Source organism: Saimiri boliviensis, chromosome 11, assembly GCF_048565385.1.
Source record: "Saimiri boliviensis isolate mSaiBol1 chromosome 11, mSaiBol1.pri, whole genome shotgun sequence".
NCBI classification, from domain to species: domain Eukaryota; kingdom Metazoa; phylum Chordata; class Mammalia; order Primates; family Cebidae; genus Saimiri; species Saimiri boliviensis.
This window is the reverse complement of record NC_133459.1, coordinates 8,950,871-8,974,065: the sequence shown is the minus strand read 5'-3', so window position 1 is coordinate 8,974,065 and position 23,195 is coordinate 8,950,871. Positions and strand designations below refer to the sequence as shown.

Here is a 23,195-nt window from a genome sequence, read left to right as displayed (position 1 = left end):
TGATGAAAGACCATGATCACAGACCAATTTGTTGGTCCAAATAAAATCCAGGTAAGAACCAGGGACAGTGCCATGCCTGTAGTCCCAGCTACTCAGGAGGCTTAGGTAGGAAGATCATTTGAGCCCAGGGGTTTGAGGCTGCCCTGAGCTATGATAATGCCACTGCATTCCAGCCTGGGCCCGTCTCAAAACAAAAAGCAAACAACCTAAAACCCCTGAAGGTACGTCTGATTCTGAATTAGAACTCTGACAATGAGGCTTCTTTCAAGTGCCTACCTTAACCTAACTAACACAACTTAATATAGCAAACAAATAAACTATTGCAATACAAGAATCAGGAGTCAGGCCGGTTGTGGTGGCTCACGCCTATAATCTCAACACTTTGGGAGGCTGAGGAGGGAAGATGGCTTGAGGCCAGGAGTTGGAAACCAGCCTGGGCAACATAGTGAAACTCCCTCTCTATTAAAAAAAAAAAAAAAAAAAAAAAAAACCGAGTTCATGAAAAGACTTGTTGTATCGCTGTATTCATTCTACAAGTATTTGTTTTGAGCCACTCTGTGCCAAGCCCTGTGCTAGGACTTGGATAAAAAGCAGTGAACAAGAAGAGCCAGGAGTTTACGTCCCAGTAGGAGATACACCGAGTGAATAAACAGTCCAGTGCCATGTGCTTAACATTAGGAGAGAGGTCATTTTAATAAAACCCCTTTCCTGTTCCTCCAACTTCCCTCCAACTCCTACTCCGCCAGCTGCTGCAGACCCTTAGTGGTTTTGGGGAGCCTGAGGTCACACATTTGGCTGTGCCTGATACATCTCAAAACCTTTCAGATCAGGCCAGGTAAGGTGGCTCACACCTATAATCCCAGCACTTTGGGAGGCCAGGAGTTCAAGATCAACCTGGCCAACATGGCAAAACCCCATCTCTACTAAATATACAAAAATTAGCCAGGTGTGTTGGTACATGCCTATAATCCCAGCTACTCGGAAGGCTGAGGCAGGAGAATTGCTTGAACCCTGGAAATGGAGTTTGCAGTGAGTCAGGATCACGCCACTGCACTCCAGCCTGGGTGACAAAGTCAGACTGTTTCAAAAAAAAAAAAAATCCTTTCAGATGAGCAAGCAGCTACCAATATCCCATATCTGTCACCATCTTCAGTTTTTCTTCAGTGGTTCTCATATTTCAAAAGATTGAATATAAAGAGTCTGGCCAGAGTAAGAAGTAAATGAAACATTTCTCTTCACCACAGACTTGTTTTCCTAACCTTTTTTTTTTTTTTTAGACAGGGTCTCATTCTCTCACCCAGACTGGAGTGCAGTGACACAGATCATGGATCACTGTATCCTGGACCTCCTAGGCTCAAGCAATTCTCCCACCTCAGCCTCCTGAGTAGCTGGGACCACAGGTGCATGCCACCACACCTGGCTAATTTTTTTTTTTTTTTTTTTTTTAATAGCGGGTCTCCCTGTGTTGCCCAGGTTGGTCTCAAACTTCTGGACTCAAGTGATCTGCCCACCCTGGCATCCCAAAACTTTTTAAATTTTTTAGCCAGGCACAGTGGTTCACACTTGTAATCTCAGCACCTTGGGAGGCCAAGGCGGGCAGATCACCTCAGGTCAGGAGTTCAAGACCAACTTGACCAACACGGTGAAACCCTGTCTCTACTAAAAATACAAAAATTAGCCAGGCGTGATTGCGGGCACCTGTAATCTCAGCTACTTGGGAGGCTGAGGCAGAAGAATCACTTGAACCTGGGAGGCGGAGTTTGCAGTGAGCTGAGATTGCACCACTGTACTCCAGCCTGGGCAACAGAGTGAGAATCTGTCTCAAAAAAGAAAAAAAAAATTGCTTTTTTTTCTTTTAGAGAAAGGTTTTATTATGTTGCCTAGGCTGCCCTCAAACTACTGGGTCCAAGTGATCCTCCTGCCTTGGCCTCCCAAGTAACTGGGATTACAGGCATGTATCATTCCACCTGGCTACAGTGTTCCAAATGTCAAAATCCTAATTATCTTTAAAGACTAATTCAAATCTTCCCAGTCCCCTCCTTATATTTCCCATCAGAATTAACTGCTCCACCAACTGTACCCCCTTTACTGAAATGTGTGTTTAGCACTGGAAGTCTAGCTGGCTGTGTTCCTGTCTCCCCACCTGGAGAGTGAGGTCACTGAAGGCAGACCATGTGTTAGTCATATTCGAGCAGCATCTCCACATATACATCTCTCAGTACCTGGCACATTGTCCAAAAGAATTTGTTGAAATTAAGCAAACAAATTAAATAATATTCAAGTCTCCTACCCTTCAATATTTGCCACTCAGCTATTTTTTTTAAAGCTCTAAAAACTGTAATATGATCCAATGTTCCCCATATTATGACTCAAAATTTATTATTTGGTACTCTTCAGGCCCAAAACATCATGCTAGGAATAATATACAAATCTATCTACTTCCTCCCTCGGGGAAAGAGAGAGATAGAGCGAGTGTTGAATGAATAAAGAAAGTAGTGATTATAGCAGAGAATGGGAAAGGTTAAAACCAAAAAAGACATGCTCATATGTTTTCTTTAAAACCCATGGCTTCCGCCATCTACAGATGGCTTCCCAGTGCACCCCTGGAGCCTACGCCTCACTCCCGAGCACCCTCCCCTCTCCTCCCATTCTCTCTTGAACCTACTCCAGTCAGCAATGAAATCGGTGCTGCCAAGGTAAGCAAGGGCCTCCATGTTACCAAATCCCACAGTCAAGTCTTGGTCCTCCTCTGACTTTACTAACATCAGACACAGTTGAACATTGCCCCTATATCATGAAATGCTTTCTTTCCCTGGACACCAGATTCCATGCTCTCTAGACTGTCCTCCAACCTCAGTGCCTGTTCCTTATCAGTCTCCTTTTCTGAGTCCTCCTGATAGCCCAGCTTTTAAGTGCTGGAAAGGCTGGAGGCTCAGTCCTCTTCTCTTCTGCATCTATGCTCACTCTCTAGATAAAATTCTCATGATTTTAAGTATGATGACAAATTCCAGATTAGGAGCCCTAACCCCAACTTCCCCAGGAACTACAAACTCCTAAACAACAATCTACTTAACAGCTCCACGTGGATTAAAAAACTGGAAACAGATTGATAATATGTTCAAACTAGACGATAATGTCTCCCTCCCAATCTTCTCTTTCCATTTTCCCCATCTCAAATGGAACTCTAAAACTCTATTTTCTGAGCTGCTTAAGCCAAAATTCCTGGTATCCCTGTGATAGAGAAGCTAGTTGCCTCCTAAAATGCATTCAGGCAGGACACGGTGGCTCATGTCTATAATCCTGGGGCCCTGAGAAGCCAAGGAAAGAGGACTGTTTGAAGCCAGGAGTTCAAGACCAGCCTGGGCAACATAGTGAGACCCTCATCTCTAACAAAAATTTAAAAATTAGCTGGGCACAGTAGCACACATCTCCCAGCTAATCAGGAAACTGAGGCAGGAGGATCACTTGAGCCAAGGAGTTAGAGGCTACAGTTATAATCGTGCCACTGTACCCTAGCCTGGGTGACAGAAAAGAGCTTGTCTCTAAAAAAATAAAATAAAATGTGGCCAGGCACGGTGGCTCACACCTGTAATCCCAGCACTTTGGGAGGCCAAGGTGGGCAGATAACCTGAGGTCGGGAGTTCAAGACCAGCCTGACCAACATGGTGAAACCCCATCTCTACTAAAAATACAAAATTAGCCTGGCGTAGTGGTGCGTGCCTGTAATCCCAGCTACTCAGGAGGCTGAGGCAGGAGAATCTCTTGAACCTGGGAGGCAGAGGTTAGTTACAGTGAGCTGATATGGCACCATTGCATTCCAGCTTGGGCAACGAGAGCAAAACTCCATCTCAAAAAAATAAATAAATAAATAAATAAATAAAATAAAATGTATTCAGCCATGTTTGCATTTGAGTGTGACCAGAAGACTAAGCTGTAGCCAAGGAGATGTAAGTAATCATACATGAAGCTTTCTGGCCATGCTCTTAAGGGATAGAACATGCCCTCTTCTAGGCCAGGCGCGGTGGCTCAAGCCTGTAATCCCAGCATTTTGGAAGGCCGAAGCGGGTGGATCACGAGGTCAAGAGATCGAGACCATCCTGGTCAACATGGTGAAACCCCGTCTCTACTAAAAATACAAAAAATTAGCTGGGCATGGTGGCACGTGCCTGTCATCCCAGCTACTCAGGAGGCTGAGGCAGGAGAATTGCTTGAACCCAGGAGGCGGAGGTTGCGGTGAGCCAAGATCAAGCCATTGCACTCCAGCCTGGGTAACAAGAGTGAAACTCCATCTCAAAAAAAAAAAGAACATGCCCTCTTCTCCCACTTGAGTCCCATCCTGAGGACTGGGATGTAAATTTCCTCAAAGAAGCTGGAGCAGTCCTCCTGGACTATAAGCTAGAGGATGACAGTGCACAAAACAGAATGAGTCTGGCCCCCTAGCAGTCATAGAGTTACTAGGCCAGCTCTCAACCACCTATCCAGATTTTCACTTGAAGTAGAAAAAAATTAACTTCCATCTTGTTTAAGCCATTATTTCCAATCTCTGTCACAGCAGTCAAATCAATATCCTAATACACAGAATCTGGAAGCTGGAAGTAGTCAACCTTAACAGAATACAAATAGGTAGAATTGGCTTAGGGGTGAGCATGGACACAGATATTGTAGGATGGAAGAATGGCAACCCTCATAGGTCACATTAAAACATTTGGCAAAACCCATGATATCTTAGAAAACAGCCTGCATGCCACCATGGCCTGTAATTCTAGGGAAACTGGTTGAACAATACAAAATTTGTGTGCTAACTGGCTTCATGCCACTTTAAGCAAGAAATCCAGCAAGCATGAAACAGACTCAAGCCAAAGCTTACCAATCCGTATGCACAGATAAAAGGGACTATAGATCTGCCTAAGGAATGTCCGTGGTCAACAATCAAAGTTTACCAGAGTCTGGTCACTTGGGGCTACATAGGGTTGAAAAAGCCTACTCCTGGCCCCCTTCCCTGGCTCCTCCCACCCCACTACAGATAAAAAAAAAAAAAAGAAGAAGAAAAAGCCTACTCCTTCAATAACCAACGGGAAGCAAGCTGGAGAAACTCTTCAGCCCTACAAAGAGGATAGCCTCCAATGTCCACTTCAGACCTGACCCCAGAGGAACAAATCCACAGAAAAACTGCCCAGAGAGTAAAGTCAGAGGCTACAGAGGGCCAGGCACAAGGGAGCTCCTCCAAGGGACCAGAATCAAGGCTGCCAGAAAGGCAAGGTCAGATCCTCACAGTACTGCCAAGCCAGGAAGCGCTCACAGCTCAGCCCGGCAGGAGTTGACAACGGCTATGGACCGGTGCAGGGTGTGTACTCCCCACTCTTCCCTTCTCCAAATCGGGGTTTCTACTTCCGTTATCCTCTCCTCTCCTCCCCATCACTGTATGCGGGAGAGCAGAGTTCCTGATAACTCTGCTTTAAACTAAAGATTCCTGGAATGTACATCGCCCAGAGATTCTGGACCCCAAAGTTGATCTGGGGTTGTCCCCTTGGGAGAAGGGTTTGGAAAGAAAGGCAAAGACTGTTCTACCTTTCTAATGAGAGAGAACGTACAGCTGAATACATGGCTGCCCGATAAACACTATATTTCTCAACCTTCCCAGCAAGTAGCTGTAACCACATGACTTAGGTTCCAGCCTGTGAGAGGTAAACAGGAGTGATCTATGCAACTTCCAAGCTGTGCCATGAAAGAGGCACATGACCTCCCCTCCCCTCTCTGGCCAGAATGCAGACATACAAGGGCCAAAAGATGGAAGCCATATGGTAGGAAAGTTGGTGCAAGACAGGAGGCACCTGAGCTCCTAATGAACACAGAGCTGCCATTCCAGCCCTGGCCTCCTAACCAGACTTCCATTTAGAGAGAAATAAACAGCTATCTGCCTTACGCAGCTGCCACTTGGTGTCTGTTACAACAATCAACTCGATGACAACCTAACTCATCCTGGCACTTTCAACTACACTCTTTCATACCCCACATGCAACCTACTACCCAATCCTATTGGCTCTACCCACAAAATGTACCTGACCATCTAGTGTCTGACCCTTTCTGCCCCTCTTGACCACAGACCCCAGCTGGGGCCACCTCTCACTGGGACGCCTTCAGTGGCCTCCTGTCTCTTGGCTTTTGCGCTTTCTTCCTTATCTAGTCTCTTCACAGCAGCCAGAATGCCCAGAAGGGCAGAGATTTCTGCCTGTTTTGTTCCCTGGTATAACCCCATAATCCAGAACAATGCTGGACCTAAACTGTATTTCATCAAATGTGTCAGATTGTAAACTACCATTATTTTTCATCACAAAGAAAAAAAATACTGCACATTAAACCACAACAAAATGCCTTAACAACAGACAAGGACAGAGCAGTCATCACTTACACTAGGCTCTCATAGCTCTGAAATTTCTTTCTGAGGAATGTAGAGTGTCTCTGACCTAAGGTTGCATTGCCTGAGTGTGAAATGCAATCCTCCTAACTGTATGTTCAGTTACAAAATGTGACATGACTTCAGAGACTTAAGGATTTCTGCCCCTGAAGCCCCCTAACACAGGGGTCCCCAACCCCTGGGCCATAGACCAGTACCAATCGAGCAAGTGAGTGAGGGAGTGAAGCTTCATTTGTATTTACAGCCACTCCCCATCACTGGCATCACCACCTGAGCTCTGCCCCCTCTAAGATCAGCAGTGGCATTAGATTCTCATGGGAGCATGAACCCTACATTGAGCTCTGTATTCGAGGGATCTACGCTGCACCCTCCTTATGAGAATCTAATGCCTGATGATCTGTCACTTCCTCCCATCACCCCCAGAAAAACAAGGTCAGGGCTCCCACTGATTCTACATTATGGTGAGTTGTATAATTATTTCACTATATATTACAATATGATAATGATAAAAATAAAGTGCACAGGTCGGGCACGGTGGCTTATGCCTGTCCCAGCACTTTGGGAGGCTGAGGTGGGTGGACTGCTTGAGCTTAGGAGTTCAAGACCAGCCTGGCCAACATAGTGAAACCCTGTCCTACCAAAAATACAAAAAATTAGCCAGGCATGATGGCGTGCAGCTATGGTCCCAACTAATCAGGAGGATGAGGTGGGAGTATCACTTGAGCCCAAGAGGCAGAAGTTGCTAAGTTAAGATCATGCCATTGCACTCTAGCCTAGGTGACAGAGGAAGACCTCGTCTCCAAAAAAAAAGAAAGGAAAGCTAAGGGAAAGGGAAAGAGAAAGAGAAAGAAAAGAAAAGAAAAAAGAAAGAAAGAAAGAGCGAGCACAATAAATGTAATGTGCCTGCATCATCTCAAAACCATCTCTGGTTGGGTGCAGTGACTCATGCCTGTAATCCCAGCACTTTGGAAGGCCAAGGCAGATGGATCACGAGGTCAGGAGTTCAAGATCTGCCTGGCCAAGATGGTGAAAGGCTGTCTCTACTAAAAATACAAAAATTAGCCGGGTGTGGTAGAGGGTACCTGTAATCCCAGCTACTTGGGAGGTGAGGCAGAGTATTGCTTGAACCCAGGAGGTGGAGGTTGCAGTGAGGTGAAACCACGCCACCACATTCCAGAGTGAAATTCCGTCTCAAAAAAATAAATAAATAAAATAACCTTCCCCTCCCCACATCACACCATTACCCATTAAAAAACTGTCTTCCATGAAAACCAGTCCCTGGTGCCAAAAAGGTTGGAACCACTGCCCTAATTCACTTGCTGGTATTACGCAATGAAATATGAAATTGGGCTGGGCACGGTGGCTCACACCTGTAATCCCAGCACTTTGGGAGGCTGAGGCAGACGGATCACTTGAGGTCAGGAATTGAAGATCAGCCTGGCCAACAATGGCAAAATCCTGTCTCTGCTAAAAATACAAAAATCAGCCGGGCATAGTGGCACATGCCTATAGTTCCAGCTACTGGGGAGGCTGAGGCAAGAGAATCAATTGCTTGAACCCAGGAGTGTAAGTTGCAGTGAGCCAAGATTGTGCCACTGCACTCCAGCCTGGGTGACAGAGCAACAGAAAAAAGAAACATGGAAACAACGTGGTCATTCCTCCGACAACAAACATTTTCTTTAGAAATATCAACACACCTCACCTGCTGTTTCCATTCCTCTCTGCATACAAAGCAACATCATTTGCTTTCATTGCTGAATCTAAGTGTAATTTTTTTGGAAGGCATTTAAAATGGCAACTAAATTTAACATTGTAGCACTCAACTGAAGGGGTGATTACATGAACAGGTATAACCAGGTTCACACCTAAACAGGAAATGACAACTGTGTCACAACTGCCACCTAGCCAACAGTGATTACACCATCTATTTATAAGAAGCATCTCAATTTCAAAGATATTAAAATGTGATGAAAACAAGAAGGAGGGGCGTACAGCTCAAAAGTGTTTGAAAAACAGTTATGAGAACTCAGTAAGTTTATACTGAAAGATGGCCAGGCACGGTGGCTCACGCCTGTAATCCCAACACTTTGGGAGGCTGAGGCGAACGATCACCTCAGGTCAGGAATTCAAGACTAACCTGGTCAACATGGTGAAACCCCATCTCTACTAAGAAATACAAAATTAGTTGGACGTGGTAGCCCATACCTGTAATCCCAGCTACTTGGGAGGCTGAGGCAGAATAGCTTGAACTCGGGAGGTGGAGGTTGCAGTGAGCTGACATCGTGCCACTGCCCTCCAGCCTGGGTGATAGAGTGAGATTCTGTCTCAAAAAAAAAAAAAAAGAATGAATGACTCCCTCTTGCCACTGTGCCCCTTGCACAGCAGGCTTCAACCATGCTTGGCCTCCTTGCTATTCCTGGAACAGCTCAAGAATGTGTCCACCTCAAGGCCTTCTGTACCTGCTGTTCCCTGTACCTGGGAACATTCTTCCCTGAGCAAGCTCCCAGCCACCCCTGAAATTCTTTTCAAGACCATCTCCTAAAAGTGCACACACTAAACATATCCAATTGTTCTCCGTCCCTTTAGCCAGAGAAATACTCTGTAACAATATTCCGTTCCTAAGTATTTCTCTTCACAGCACTACTCATCAAATGACATCTTATGTGAACGTGCTGGTTTTTATCCCTCTCCTCCCACTAGCATGAAGCTCCACAGAAGCGGCATTTGTCTGGTATCAGGCATGCATCTAGGAAACTGAAAGCGCTGTTGAACGAACTGTTTACAGGAAAACATCTCCACTAGATACAAGTGCCTTGCAAGAAAATGCACTTTGCACAGAGAAGTCTTCCTGCTTTCTTTCCCTACAAGACCGGGGGACTATTGAGGGCTGGGCGCAGCACTAGGCACCTGTAATCCCAGCTATTCAAGAGGCTGAGGCAGAGAAAATCGCTTGAACCTGGGGGTCAGAGGTTGCAGTGAGCCAAGATAGTGCCACTGCACTCCAGCTTGGGTAACAGAGTGAGACTCCATCTCAAAAAAAAAAAAAAAAAAGAGAAGGCCAGGTGAGATGGCTCATGCCTGTAATCCCAGCACTTTGGGAGGCTGAGGCAGGTAGATCATTTGAGGTCAGGAGTTCTAGACCAGCCTGGCCAACATGGTGAAACCCCTCTACTGAAAGTAGAAAAATGAGCTGGCAGTAGCGTCATTACGCCTGTAGTAACCCCAGCTACACAGGAGGCTGAGGCAAGAGAATTGCTTGAGCCTGGGAGGTGGAGTTTGAGGTCAGCCAAGATCAGGCCACTGCACCCTAGTCTGGAAGAAAGAGTGAGACCCTGTCTAAAAAAAAAAAAAAAAAGAAAAGAAAAAAGAAAAAAAAAAAGAAACAAAAGAAAGAACTGAGGCTTCCACTTCCTATCTAAGAAGGGACAGTAAGAATGCTGTAAATGTAGCCAGGCACAGTGGCTCACGTCTGTAATCCCAGCACTTTGGGAGGCCAAGATGGGCGGATCGCCTGAGGTCAGAAGTTCCAGACCAGCCTGGCCAACATGGTGAAACCCTGTATCTATTAAAAATATAAGGCCGGGCGTGGTGGCTCAAGCCTGTAATCCCAGCACTTTGGGAGGCCGAGGCGGGTGGATCACGAGGTCGAGAGATCGAGACCATCCTGGTCAACATGGTGAAACCCTGTCTCTACTAAAAATACAAAAAATTAGTTGGGCATGGTGGCGCGTGCCTGTAATCCCAGCTACTCAGGAGGCTGAGGCAGGAGAATTGCCTGAACCCAGGAGGCGGAGGTTGCGGTGAGCCGAGATCGTGCCATTGCACTCCAGCCTGGGTAACAAGAGCGAAACTCCGTCTCAAAAAAAAATATATATATATATATAAAAATTGGGAGCCGCGGTGGCTCTGGCCAGTTGTCCTGACGCTTGAGGAGGCGAGGCTATGCGTTCAAGGCCAACCTGGGCAAAATAAGAACCTCTCATTCATTAAAATAATAAAATAAAATAAAATAAAATAAAATAAAATAAAAATTAGCTGGCATGGTGGTGGGTGCCTGCAATCCCAGCTTCTCAGGAGGCTGAGGCAGGAGAACTGCTTGAACCAGGAGGCGGAGGTTGCAGTGAACGCCATTGCATTCCAGTCTGGGCAACAAAAGCGAAACTCCGTCTCAAATGAAAAAAAAGAATGCTATAAATGTTACAATTGGCTCAGGTTAGTTCTGTTTTAGAGATAGTTTAGTAAAGGGATAGAAAACTCTGGAGTCACGACTCTGGATTAGAATGCAGGTTCTACCACTTACTAGTTGTGCGTCTTTCAATAAATTAATTTCTATTAGCCTCCATTTTCTTTTCTTTTCTTTTTTTTTTTTTTTTTTGAGACAGAGTTACATTCTTGTTACCCAGGCTAGAGTGCAATGGTGCGATCTCGGCTCACTACAACCTCTGCCTCCTGGGTTCGGGCAATTCTCCTGCCTCAGCCTCCTGAGTAGCTGGGATTACAGGCACGCGCCACCATGCCCGGCTAACTTTTGGATTTTTAGTAGAGACTGGGTTTCACCGTGTTGACCAGGATGGTCTCGATCTCTTGACCTCGTGATCCACCCACCTCAGCCTCCCAAAGTGCTGGGATTACAGGCTTGAGCCACTGTGCCCGGCCCTAGCCTCCATTTTCTTATCTGTAAAACGGGATAAGAGTACAAACCTGCCGGGCGCGGTGGCTCACGCCTGTAATCCCAGCACTTTGGGAGGCTGAGGCGGGTGGATCAGGAGGTCAGGAGATCGAGACCATCCTGGTCAACACGGTGAAACCCCGTCTCTACTAAAAATACAAAAAATTAGCTGGGCATGGTGGCGCGTGCCGGTAATCCCAGCTACTCAGGAGGCTGAGGCAGGAGAATTGCCTGAACTCAGGAGGCGGAGGTTGCGGTGAGCCGAGATCGCGCCATTGCACTCCAGCCTGGGTAACAAGAGCGAAACTCCGTCTCAAAAAAAAAAGAAAAAGAAAAAGAAAAAAGAATACAAACCTTTGAACTAACAGGTTTGACTTAAGAAGAAAAAAAAAAAAAAAAAACAAGGTAAGTGTGTAGCTAATATCATTATCATCATTCTCTGTCTCTTGTCTACAATAAACAAAAGGTATGGAGCAAGGGCCTGGCAGGCTACATCCCACCGTCCTCCCAGGCTTGAGGAAGAAGAGCCCTGGTTATAAAGCGAACGGTAGGAACTCTACTGAGGCAAAAAGGGACCTCAGGGCCTCAGGCCTGTTGCAAGGAAAGAAAAGGTCCAAGAAGTGGGGATGTTAGAGCAGGAAGGCCAGAGTGAGGGTCTACATGTGGACTCATCTTTTTGGTGGTCCAAAACCAAACCTGTAATAGCAGCACTCTGGGAGGCTGGGGTGGGCAGATCGCTTGAGCCCAGGAGTCGGAGACCTGCCTGGGCAACATGGCGAGACCCTGTCTCTACAACACATACAAAAATTAACCAGAGGCTGGGCGCAGTAGCTCACACTTGTAATCCTAGCACTTTGGGCGGCCGAGGCAGCCAGGTCACTGCGGTCAGGAGTTCGAGATCAGCCCGGTCAATATGGTGAAACACCGTCTCTACTAAATATACAAAAATTAGCCAGGCGTGGCTGGCCTGTGTCTGTAATCCCAGCTACTTGGAAGGCTGAGGCAGGAGAATCACTTGAACCTGGGAGGCAGAGGTTACAGTGAGCCGAGGTCGTGCCATTGCACTCCAGCCTGGGCGACAGAGAGAGACCCTGTCTCAACAGAAAAAGCAAAGAAACATCTGCTTTCTCCAAAATCTGTTGCTTCTCTGGCATCCTTATTCGACTCCTATCTTTCTCCACAGCTAGAAAGCAAGGTGTCACTTCTCCACCTCTCCTCCTCTTCCCTCCTTCACAGCTGAGTGATCATCAACACTGGGTTAACTTCAGTCCTTGGTATTTCTCGTGTCTGTCTGCTCACCCCCATTCCGACAAGCAATGCCTCAGTTTCCTCAGACTCCACTGCCTCACTCCTATACAGCAACAACAGCCTCCTAATTTGTCTTACGGTCTGTAGCCACCTTCTTCCAAACTAATGTCTACTCCCTTGCCAGGCATCTTTCTAATCTCTTAAAATACCTAAAAGGCATTTTAGAGAGAAAGTTCAAACTCTGGCTGGGCATGGTGGCTCATATCTGTAATCCCAGCTCTTTGGGAGGCAGAGGCAGGTGGATCACTTGAGGTCAGGAGTTTGAAACCAGCCTAGTCAAGATGGTGAAACCACATCTCTACTAAAAATACAAAAACAAATTAGCAGGGCATGGTGGTGCGCACCTGTAATCCCAGCTACTTGGGAGGCTGAGGCAGAAGAATTGCTTGAACCGGGAGGCGGAGGCTGCAGTGAGCTGACATGCCACTGCACTCCAGCCTGGGGGACAGAACAAGATTCTGTCCCAAAAAACAACAACAAAAACAAAGTTTGAACTCCTAGATGTTTCTAACAGTCCTCCGAGATCAGGTGCCTGCCACACACCCGAGGTAAAACCCACCTCTCCAGTCACACTATGTGGTGCATTTCTTGAGCTCCTCAATTTCAGAGCCAGTTTCCAGGGCAATTGCTACTCAGCAATTTTTTTTTGAAAGTCTTCACTAAGACCCTCTCCCTTCCAGGGGTCCCTTCTCATGTTTCTTTCTTTCTTTCTTTTTTTTTTTTTTTTTTTTTGAGACGGAGTTTTGCTCTTGTTACCCAGGCTGGAGTGCAATGGCGCAATATCGGCTCACCGCAACCTCCGCCTCCTGGGTTCAGGCAATTCTCCTGCCTCAGCCTCCTGAGTAGTTGGGATTACAGGCATGCGCCACCATGCCCAGCTAATTTTTTGTATTTTTAGTAGAGACGGGGTTTCACCATGTTGATCAGGATGGTCTCGATCTTTTGACCTCGTGATCCGCCCGCCTCGGCCTCCCAAAGTGCTGGGATTACAGGCTTGAGCCACTGCGCCTGGCCTTTTTTTTTTTTTTTTAGATGGAGCTTCCCTCTTGCTGCCCAGGCTGGAGTGTAATGGTGTGATCTCGGCTCATTGCAACATCCACCTCCCAGGTTCAAGTGATTCTCCTGCCTCAGCCTTCCAAGTAGCTGGGATTACAGGCATGAACCACCACATCTGGCTAACTTTTTGTATTTTTAGCAGAGATGGGGTTTCTCCATGTTGGTCATGCTGGTCTCGAACTCCTGACCTCAGGTGATTCCTGTCCCCCCACCCCACCTTGGCGTCCCAAAGTGCTGGGATTACAGGTGTGAGCCACCGTGCCTGGCCCTCCTATTCATGTTTCTTCAGTGAGTTAGTTGCACATACCTCCGCAATAGCACCTGGTACTATTTTATAATTGTTGGATTCCTGTCTCCTCTAATCCAATTTAATTATGATTTCTTTTTTTTTTTTTTTTGAGATGGAGTCTCATTCTGTCTCCCAGGCTGGAGTGCGGTGGCGCAATCTTGACTCACTGCAACCTCCACCTCCTGAGTTCAAGTGATTCTCTTACCTCAGCCTTCTGAGGAGCTGTGATTACAGGTGTGCACCACCACATCCAGTTAATTTTTTGATTTTTAGTAAAGACGAGGTTTCGCCATGTTAGGCAGGCTGGCCTCAAACTCCTGACCTCAGGCTATCTGCCCACCTTGGCCCTGTAAAGTGCTGAGATTACAGACTTAAGCCACTGTGCCTGGCCATTTTTCTGGATTTCCTTTTTTTTTTTTTTTTTTTTTTGGAGATAGAGTCTCGCTCTGTTGCCCAGGCTAGAGTGTGCAGTGGCGCAATCTCAGCTCACTGCAACCTCCGACACCTGGGTTCAAGTGATTCTCATGCCTCAGCCTCCCTTATAGCTGGGATTACAGGTGCCCATCACCACACCCAGCTATTTTTTGTATTTTTCATAGAGACTGGGTGTCACCATTTTAGCTAGGCTGGTCTCAGACTCCCAAACTCAGGTAATCTGCCTGCCTCGGCATCCCAAAAAATTTGGGGGTGGGAGGACCAGTACCAAAGAGCCCTGATCACATCATGAATGGATTCATGCAAAACATCACTTCTACAGAAAAACTATGTATATCAAAGCAGAGTAGGTCAATGTTATGTAGAATATTTACATAGAAACTGTGGTGAATTTATGTCAGTTGTTGAGCAATAAAATGTAGTAAAAAGGGCTTTTGAGTCAAGAGCACTGGGTTTGAATTCCAAACCTGTCACTTCTAAGCCAGGTCGCTATGTTAAGTTACTTAACCTAAATCTCAGTTTCCTGGCTTCTGAAATTAGGAAAATATTACTTGGTATATTCTTCAAAAAAAAAAAAAAAAGAAAAAAATTAAAAATAAAATTAGGAAAATAGTACCTGGTTGATTATAATGTTTTATCTAATGAGACAGAGCTGTAAAATGCCTGGCACAGAACAGGCTTCTAAGGTTGTCATTAAATGTCAATGTTCTTCCATTTACGGAACACTGCTAAAAAGTCCAAGGTCACATATTCTGCCTTTGGGAAAGAACACTTACACTTTCTAAAATCTTGACCACAACCTGAATCCCAGTCAACCATCTTTCAGATGAACTACGTCATAAAGAAGACTTTGGAGAAGAGCCAAGCACGGTGGCTTACGCCTGTAATCTCATAATTTTGGGAGGCTGAGGCAAGCCGATCACCTTAGTTCAGGAGTTCGAGACCAGCCTCACCAACATGGAGAAACCCTATCTCTACTAAAAATACAAAATTAGCTAGGCGTGGTGGCGCATGCCTGTAATCCCAGCTACTGAGGAGGCTTAGGCAGGAGAATCACTTAAACCCTGGAGGCAGAGGCTGGCGAGCCGAGATCACGCCATTGCACTCCAATCTGAGTGCAAGAGGGAACAAAAAAAAAAAAAGAAGAAGAGAGGAGGGAAAAATCACTTCAATGCAATCTCATTACCACTGTTGAAAAACAGTTTAAGGCCGGGCGCGGTGGCTCAAGCCTGTAATCCCAGCACTTTGGGAGGCCGAGGCGGGTGGATCACGAGGTCGAAAGATCGAGACCATCCTGGTCAACATGGTGAAACCCCGTCTCTACTAAAAATACAAAAAAAAATTAGCTGGGCGTGGTGGTGCATGCCTGTAATCCCAGCTACTTAGGAGGCTGAGGCAGGAGAATTGCCTGAGCCCAGGAGGCGGAGGTTACGGTGAGCCGAGATCGCGCCATTGCACTCCAGCCTGGGTAACAAGAGCGAAACTCCGTCTCAAAAAAAAAAAAAAGAAAAACAGTTTAAAACACCTACTCAGCTGGGCCCAGTGGCTCACCCCTGTAATCCCAGCACTCTGGGAGGCTGAGGCAAGCAGATCACTTGAGCCCAGGAGTTTGAGACCAGCCTGGGCAACATGGTGAAACCCCATCTCCAGAAGAAAAATACAAAAATTAGCTGGGTATGGTGGCGTGAGCCTGTAGTCACAGCTTGGTAGGCTGACGTGAGAAGATCCCTTGAGCCTAGGAGGCAGAGGTTGCAATGAGCCAAGATCGTGCCACTGCACTCTAGGCTGGACAACAGAGCCAGATCCTGTCTGAAAAACAAACACACCACCTACTCACAGCACCATCTTGAGATATGAAAAACAACACGAGTAGTTTACAGAGTTAATATAATATAAATAATGATAGTTTGGAATGTAGGTTCCTGAAGAGAATGAACTTAGTCATGGTTCTGCAATGAACTACAGGCAGTGAACTATGGGGCAATGAACTCACTGTAATACACTATATAAATAACAAATAGCCATGAAGTTAAAGTACTCTACTTAAAAGCACACGAATTTAGGTGATCTATGAAAGGGACCAAAAAGTGCACATAACGTGAAAGTTCCTAAAGCTACCAGTCTGGTTATATCAGCCTTTGTTTTTCACCAACTGTATAATTATACATTTTCATTTTGTTAAAATATGAAACTCTGCCTTACCTAATTTCTTAAATTAGATTAAAAGATCACTGTTCTGGCTGTTTTAACCCTGAAATATAAACTTGAAAGTCTCAATAATATATTATTTTGTAATCAAATCAACGTCACCTATGGTATCTGATACAAGTTTCCAACTCCAGAGTCACAATACAAAGGCAAAAGCTTTGGAAATGTCTCTTGGGAATTGCTCACCTAACATCAAAAATTTTTAACTGAATTTAAAAAACTTCAAAGACATTTTTCCAAAAAAACTCTTTGCTCCCTCTTTGGGAGGCTGAAGTGGGAGGATCCCTTGAGGTCAGGGGTTTGAGACCATCCTGGGCAACACGGCAAGATCCCTGTCTGTACAAAAAAAAAATTAAAAATTTTAAAATTAAAAACAAGTATTATTTGTTGTTGGTTCTGCTGAGAGTAAAATCAACAGTTACTGAACCAGCCCTTTGTGTTGAGGACAAATAATTTGCTGAAGATAATTTTACACTGATCCTGTATGAGTGAATTTAATTTTTCTCATTTACTTTAATAATCTGTTGACCTTGAAAAGTTTCTTCTATTTCTTGCACAAAGGTTACATGTGTTCCTTATATGGTCAAAAAGTTATGACTGGGTAAAGTGAAGAGACACATTTTAGATTCTGCAGTATCTCCAGACTGGTCTATAAGGCCTCACTGGTTTGAAAAGAATTTCTTGGTGAAACAAGTATGCAAAAGTCTCTAAACCAAGAACTATTAACCGATCATCACACACACACACAAAAGTAATTTCTGGGAGTAAGGGACTACTAAGAAACAGTATCTGCCTTAAGAGAAATTACTCACTAGAATTCACATTAATGAAAAATGGGGGAGGGTAGAGAAACTTTTAAAAACTACATAAAACAAAGTGATTCTAAGGAGATCTCTTGATATTTCCTATCGAATGAAAGAAACTGTTCAATATTCTCTTAAGATTATATTTCTGATGTATTTGAAAAAAACAAAGTCAGTAACGCAGAATGGTTCATCTTGATTTTCCAAACCAAGTATCCAAGTATCACAACCAACAAAATTATTTGCTTCCTTTTCTACCTGACCCTTAACACACCACTGCATGTCCTATAACCCTGGAGAATTTCAGTCCCTAAGTAAACACACTAAGTACTCTGAAGCTAAAACTGGAGCATGGAAGTCTTATAGCACAATCAACCTGATAAATGACTGCTTATCTAACACTGTATGAAAGGAAGTTTATATGATGAACCAGTGGAAGAAATGTGAAGGGAGGCTGAAGAGGGCATAGCCAGCAGGGGTCCTGAAAGGGAAGCTCCCAATTTGTAAAAAGGCAGGGAAAAGGCAGTAAAACCATAGGAAATTCCTTGTACCCTAATTGCCACTATTTTTTTTTCCCAACAACCTAATTTATTAAAGAATCTTTAAAACATCAATAAGTAGATCTGTATAACTCCTTTAAGATATGAGAACAGGCATTTGCTTCCACTTGCTTCCTGTTCAGTCTCTGCTACAGCAAAACACAAGTTTGAAAGGTAGAAGAAGTAGGAAAAACAGAATGTAAGAGAAGAATGCCAGAAGTCGTTAGTGGTCTATCAAGTCACTAGAATATAACTGGAATTCTCTAAACTGTTAAGAAGATACGTATTTTGTTAAATATCAAAGAATCTGTAAACCACCACTCAAGCAAAAAGATATGTTTAATCAACTTATATAGTGAAATAACCACACATATTTGGAATTTCAAAGCCTCCTTTAAAAATGTTCACCTACCATACATTCTCATTCCATCCAAAATTGTTCTTTAAATTCCTAAGACACAGACACACACACTTTAGCTTGATGTAGATCTAGCCCTTCTTGCTTGCACACCCTGAAGAAAAGAATAAAGAATAAACACCTCAACATGCTCTCTCTTTTTCAGACCCTAAGAGAACACTCGGAAAGCAGCTAATGGAGTTCAGAATGAAGAAGGAAGGCAAAAGAATAAAGGAGAATAAAACCAGAGACCCTATCGGGAAGTCACGTTATTCTTGGAAACACCATCTCCGTTCCTTCCCCAAGCCCAAAGGCCAGGCAGCACTGGCGCAATATCATCCTTGTCCAAAGCGCTAAAGAGTTGCCAACTAATTCCTCAAGGTGTCCCCCAATCTCCTCACCTCATCAGCGCTCAGCTCCTCCATCGCTTTCCTCTTAATGGTGAAAGGCGTTAGGGAGAGATCCTTCTGTTCTCGAGACCACGGCGGGAGGCAGGAGAGTGGAAGGTGTCTATCAGGATGTCTGGTCCCCCGAATGGGGGAGGTTTCAGAATTGCATAGTCAGAGGTTAAAAAATAAGAACACGAGAGGCACTGAACTGCCTTGGCTTCAGTCACTCCAATCGCCCCAGAGACTACTACAGCCGCTTGTTCCCTGAGCAGCCTCCTTTGGCCGCCACTGCTGCTGCTACAGGGTTATCTTAAGGCGCCACTTACTACCCTCTGCTTCCCAGGTTACCCAGACTAGGCAGCGCGGTCTCCAGCTCGTCTCGTGCCCCGAGTCTGCTGTGTCTTCGTGATGGTGGCGCGGTAGCTGCGTTTCCTACAGCAGATCCTGCTCTCCTTCCTACCCTTTGCCCCGGGCGGGAACTAGTCGACTGCAGAGTGGATACCCCGAGGTAAGGCGACCCCACAGCCGTCCTGGCAGAGCCCAGCACTGGAAGGGAAGCCCCTCCCCTCCCAAAGCAGGCCGGCCACGCCCCGCCTCCACGCCGGAGTCCGGGTAGGGGGGAGGAGGAGGATGGGACGCGCGTAGCTCTCGCTGGAAGAGTAAATCCTCCTACCCCTCCACCCCTACTCTTTCCCCCTCGCCCCACCAAGTATTATTCATCAAAACAACAGGGCGGCCATCTTTGAAAGGGATCACGTGGCCACCGTCAGGGAGGCGGGGCTTCTGGCGCCGGGACGTGGCAGCCAATAGACCGCGTGCGTCGCGCCGCCAAGTTCCTCTAGCTTGCGTCCTCTCCCCGCCCCCGTCCCACCCCCTCCCGCGCAGCCGCGCCGGCCGTGGGGAGGGGCAAGGGGAGGAGGGCGGCAGGGCGGGGCGTTGCCAGGGCGACTCTGCAGGGGCGGTGGGAGCGGCGGGCTCTGGACAGGTAGGCTGGCCGCGGGAGGGACAGCGGCCGAACGCGCTCCAGGAAAGATCCGCCTGAAGGTGGCGTTGGCCCGCAGCTCGGTGGCCTGCACCGCCTCCGTTGTTCCCAGTCGCCTGCTTTTCTGTGACCTGGGAGCCCAGAAACCCCCCATCGCTCCCTCTGGACTCTGCGCGCCCGCCGCCTAAGCGAGGGAAAAGAAAACGGAAGACCTCTCCTTGTCCCCAGGAGCGTGATCTACCGTATTGAGCGCTCATTTTCTGAAACATCTGCTACACACTCTTCCACCTCCTCCAGGAAAGCCCAGTTGGAAGAAAACTCGAACACAAGAACTCCCATTCATTTTGTTTTACCTTGGCCTTTTAGTGGGATACTTCTTGGGTTTTTTTTTTTTAAGTGCGTTCAAAAAGCATTGGTAAAATTAGAAAGTATAAATGGATGAGAGACCCAAATAACTTTGAATTGTACACAACATATGCAAGGAAGACGTTTGGAGTCAGTGGGGGAAAACCATCCTCAGGTGCACAAGAATACAAATATTTTCTAAAATATAAATCTGGCCGGGAGCAGGTGACTCACGCCTGTAATCCCAGCACTTTGGGAGGCCGAGGCGAGCGGATCACGAGGTCAGGGGTTCAAAACCAGCCGGGCCAGCATGATGAACCCTGTCTCTACTAAAAATACAAAAAATTAGCCGAGCCTGGTGGCGCGCGCCTGTAATCACGGCTACTCGGAAGGCTGAGGCAGGAGAATGGCTTCAGCCCGCGAGGCGGGGGTTGTAGGGAGCCAAAATCACGCCACAGCCTCCCAAAGTGCTAGGTTTACAGGCGTGAGCCACCATGCCTGGCTTTTTGTTTTGTTTTGTTTTTGAGACAGAGTCTTGCTCTGTCACCCAGGCTGGAGTTTAGTGGCACAATCTTGTCTCACTGCAACCTCTGCCTCCTGGGTTCAAGCGATTCTCCTGCCTCAGCCTTCCGAGTAGCTGATATTACACGCATGTGCCACCACGCCTGGCGATGAACTCCGCCACCCGGGTTCAAGCGATTCTCCTGCCTCAGCCTCAAAACAATTAATTAATTAATTAATTAATTAATTAAAATGGCCTGAGGCCGGGCATGGTGGCTCACGCCTGTAATCCAAGCACTTTGGAGACCAAGGCGGGCGGATCACCTGAGGTCGGGAGTTCAAGGTCAGCCTGACCAACATGATGAAACCTCATCTTAAAAAAAAAAAAAAAAAAAAAAAAAAGCCTGGTGCTGTGGCTCACGCCTGTCATCGCAGCACTTTGGGAAGCTGAGGCGGGTGGATCACCTGAGGTCAGGAGTTCAAGACCAGGTTGGCCAACATAGCAAAACTCCATTTCTACTAAAAAATACAAAAAAATAAAATATTAATCTAAGTTGAGCGGTCAAAATAACAGTACCATGAAATTCCAGATTTTGCCACGGACAAGGACTACAAGTGGATTGGATGGCTCACTAAACCATGAAGACCGCATTCCAGAGTTAAGAGTTACAATGTCTTTGCTACATGCTTAAAATAGGAACCTGACTACCAGATATGTAAGGAATTTGTGAGTAAAAATAAACCACTGCTGCCTGTGCATATTATCTGCTCTCCAGGAATGGAATTCTGTATAAGCCAGAACTGAACCCCTGGAGACACTGATATTAAAAGTTTACTTCTTTTTTTTAACCTCATTATTGCCATCTAATTTACATACCATACAATTCAGCCAATTAAGGTGTACAGTGGTTTTATTACATTCACAGTTCAGTCATCCTCACTGTACAATTTCAGTACATTTTCATCATCCCAAGAATAAACCCTCAAAGTCATTAACAGTCACTCCCCATACTCCTGCAGAATAAGGACCTTCTGTCTCAGTGAAGTTGCCTATTCCGGACATTTCGCATCAATGGCGCAATATACCATGTGGCCTTTGGGTTCTGGCTTCTTTCACTTAGCATATGTTTTCAAGGTTCATCCATATTGTGGCATATATCTGTACTTCATTTCTTTAATGCCAAATGTTTTGCTGTATTGCTGTGGCACATTTTATCAATTCATAGTGACATTTGGGTTGTTTCCACCTTTTGACAATTTTGAGTAATGCTGCTATAAACATTCATGTACAAGTTTTTGTTTCGACATGTGTTATTATTTTTATTCCTTTTAGGCATATACCTAGGAGGGGAATTGCTAGGTTAACATGTTTGACTTTTTGAGAAACTGCCAAATTGTTTTCCAAAGCAGCTGCATTGCCACCAGCAGTGTCTGAGGATTCCAACTTCTCCGCATCTGTACCAATAATTGTTATTGTCTGTCTTTTTTACTGTAGCCATGCTAGTAGATGTGAAATGGTATCTCTTTACGGTTTTGTTTTGTTTTTCATTTTCCTAGGAGCTGATGATGTTGAACATCTGCTTGGGTTTATCTTCCTTGGGCAAATACCTATTCATATTCACTGTTTTTCTTCTTTTTTTCTTTTCTTTTTTTTTTTTTGAGACAGATCCTGGCTCTGTCACCACTCTGGAGTGTAGTAGCATGATCTCAGCTCACTGCAACCTCTGCCTCAAAGGTTCAAGTGATTCTCCTGTTTCAGCCTCCCAAGTAGCTGGGACTACAGGCATGTACCACCATGCCAAGCTAATTTATATATATATATATATATATATATATATTTTTTTTTTTTTTTTTTTTTTTTTTTTTTTTTTTTTGAGACGGAGTTTCGCTCTTGTTACCCAGGCTGGAGTGCAATGGCACGATCTCGGCTCACCGCAACCTCCGCCTCCTGGGTTCAGGCAATTCTCCTGCCTCAGCCTCCTGAGTAGCTGGGATTACAGGCACGCGCCACCATGCCCAGCTAATTTTTTTTGTATTTTTTAGTAGAGACGGGGTTTCACCATGTTGACCAGGATGGTCTCGATCTCTTTTTTTTTTTTTGAGACGGAGTTTCGCTCTTGTTACCCAGGCTGGAGTGCAATGGCGCGATCTCGGCTCACTGCAACCTCCGCCTCCTGGGTTCAGGCAATTCTCCTGCCTCAGCCTCCTGAGTAGCTGGGATTACAGGCACGCGCCACCATGCCCAGCTAATTTTTTGTATTTTTAGTAGAGACAGGATTTCACCATGTTGACCAGGATGGTCTCGATCTCTCGACCTCGTGATCCACCCGCCTCGGCCTCCCAAAGTGCTGGGATTACAGGCTTGAGCCACCGCGCCCGGCAATTTTTATATTTTTAGTAGAGACAGGTTTTACCATGTTGGCCAGGATGGTCTCCATCTCTTGACCTTGTGATCTACCTGCCATGGCCTCCCAAAGAGCTGGGATTACAGGCATGATCCACCATGCTCATCTTTTTTTTTTTTTTTTTTTTTTTTTTAAATGGGGTTTCACCATGTTGGCCAGGCTGGTGAACTCCTGACCTCTGGTGATCCACCCACCTCGGCCTCCCAAAGTGCTAGGATTACAGAGGTGAGCCACTGCACCCAACCAGGAGTTCAAGACCAGCCTGGCCAAATGGTAAAACCCTGTCTCTACTAAAAATACAAAAATTAGCTGGGCATGGTGGTGGGCGCCTGGAATCCCAGCTACTCGGGAGGCTGAGACAGGAAAATCACTTGAACCCAGGAAGTGGAGGTTGCAGTGAGCTGAGGTCGCGCCACTGCACTCCAGCCTGGGTGACAAGAGTGAAACTCTGTCT

At 45.8% G+C, this 23,195-nt stretch overlaps 1 protein-coding gene across 2 annotated transcripts in view; it reads right to left on the bottom strand.

Annotated features, from left to right (window-relative positions):
* The window catches only part of UBE4B (ubiquitination factor E4B), a 153,857-nt gene extending 134,597 nt beyond the window's left edge, over positions 1-19,260 (bottom strand). For both annotated transcript variants that reach the window (XM_074380045.1, XM_039473879.2), the window contains exon 1: positions 18,521-19,260. In XM_074380045.1, coding sequence (XP_074236146.1) covers positions 18,521-18,544 — 24 coding nt within the window. In that variant the 5' untranslated portion in view covers positions 18,545-19,260. The remainder of the gene's footprint in view (positions 1-18,520) is intronic.
* Positions 19,261-23,195: the final 3,935 nt, after the last annotated feature.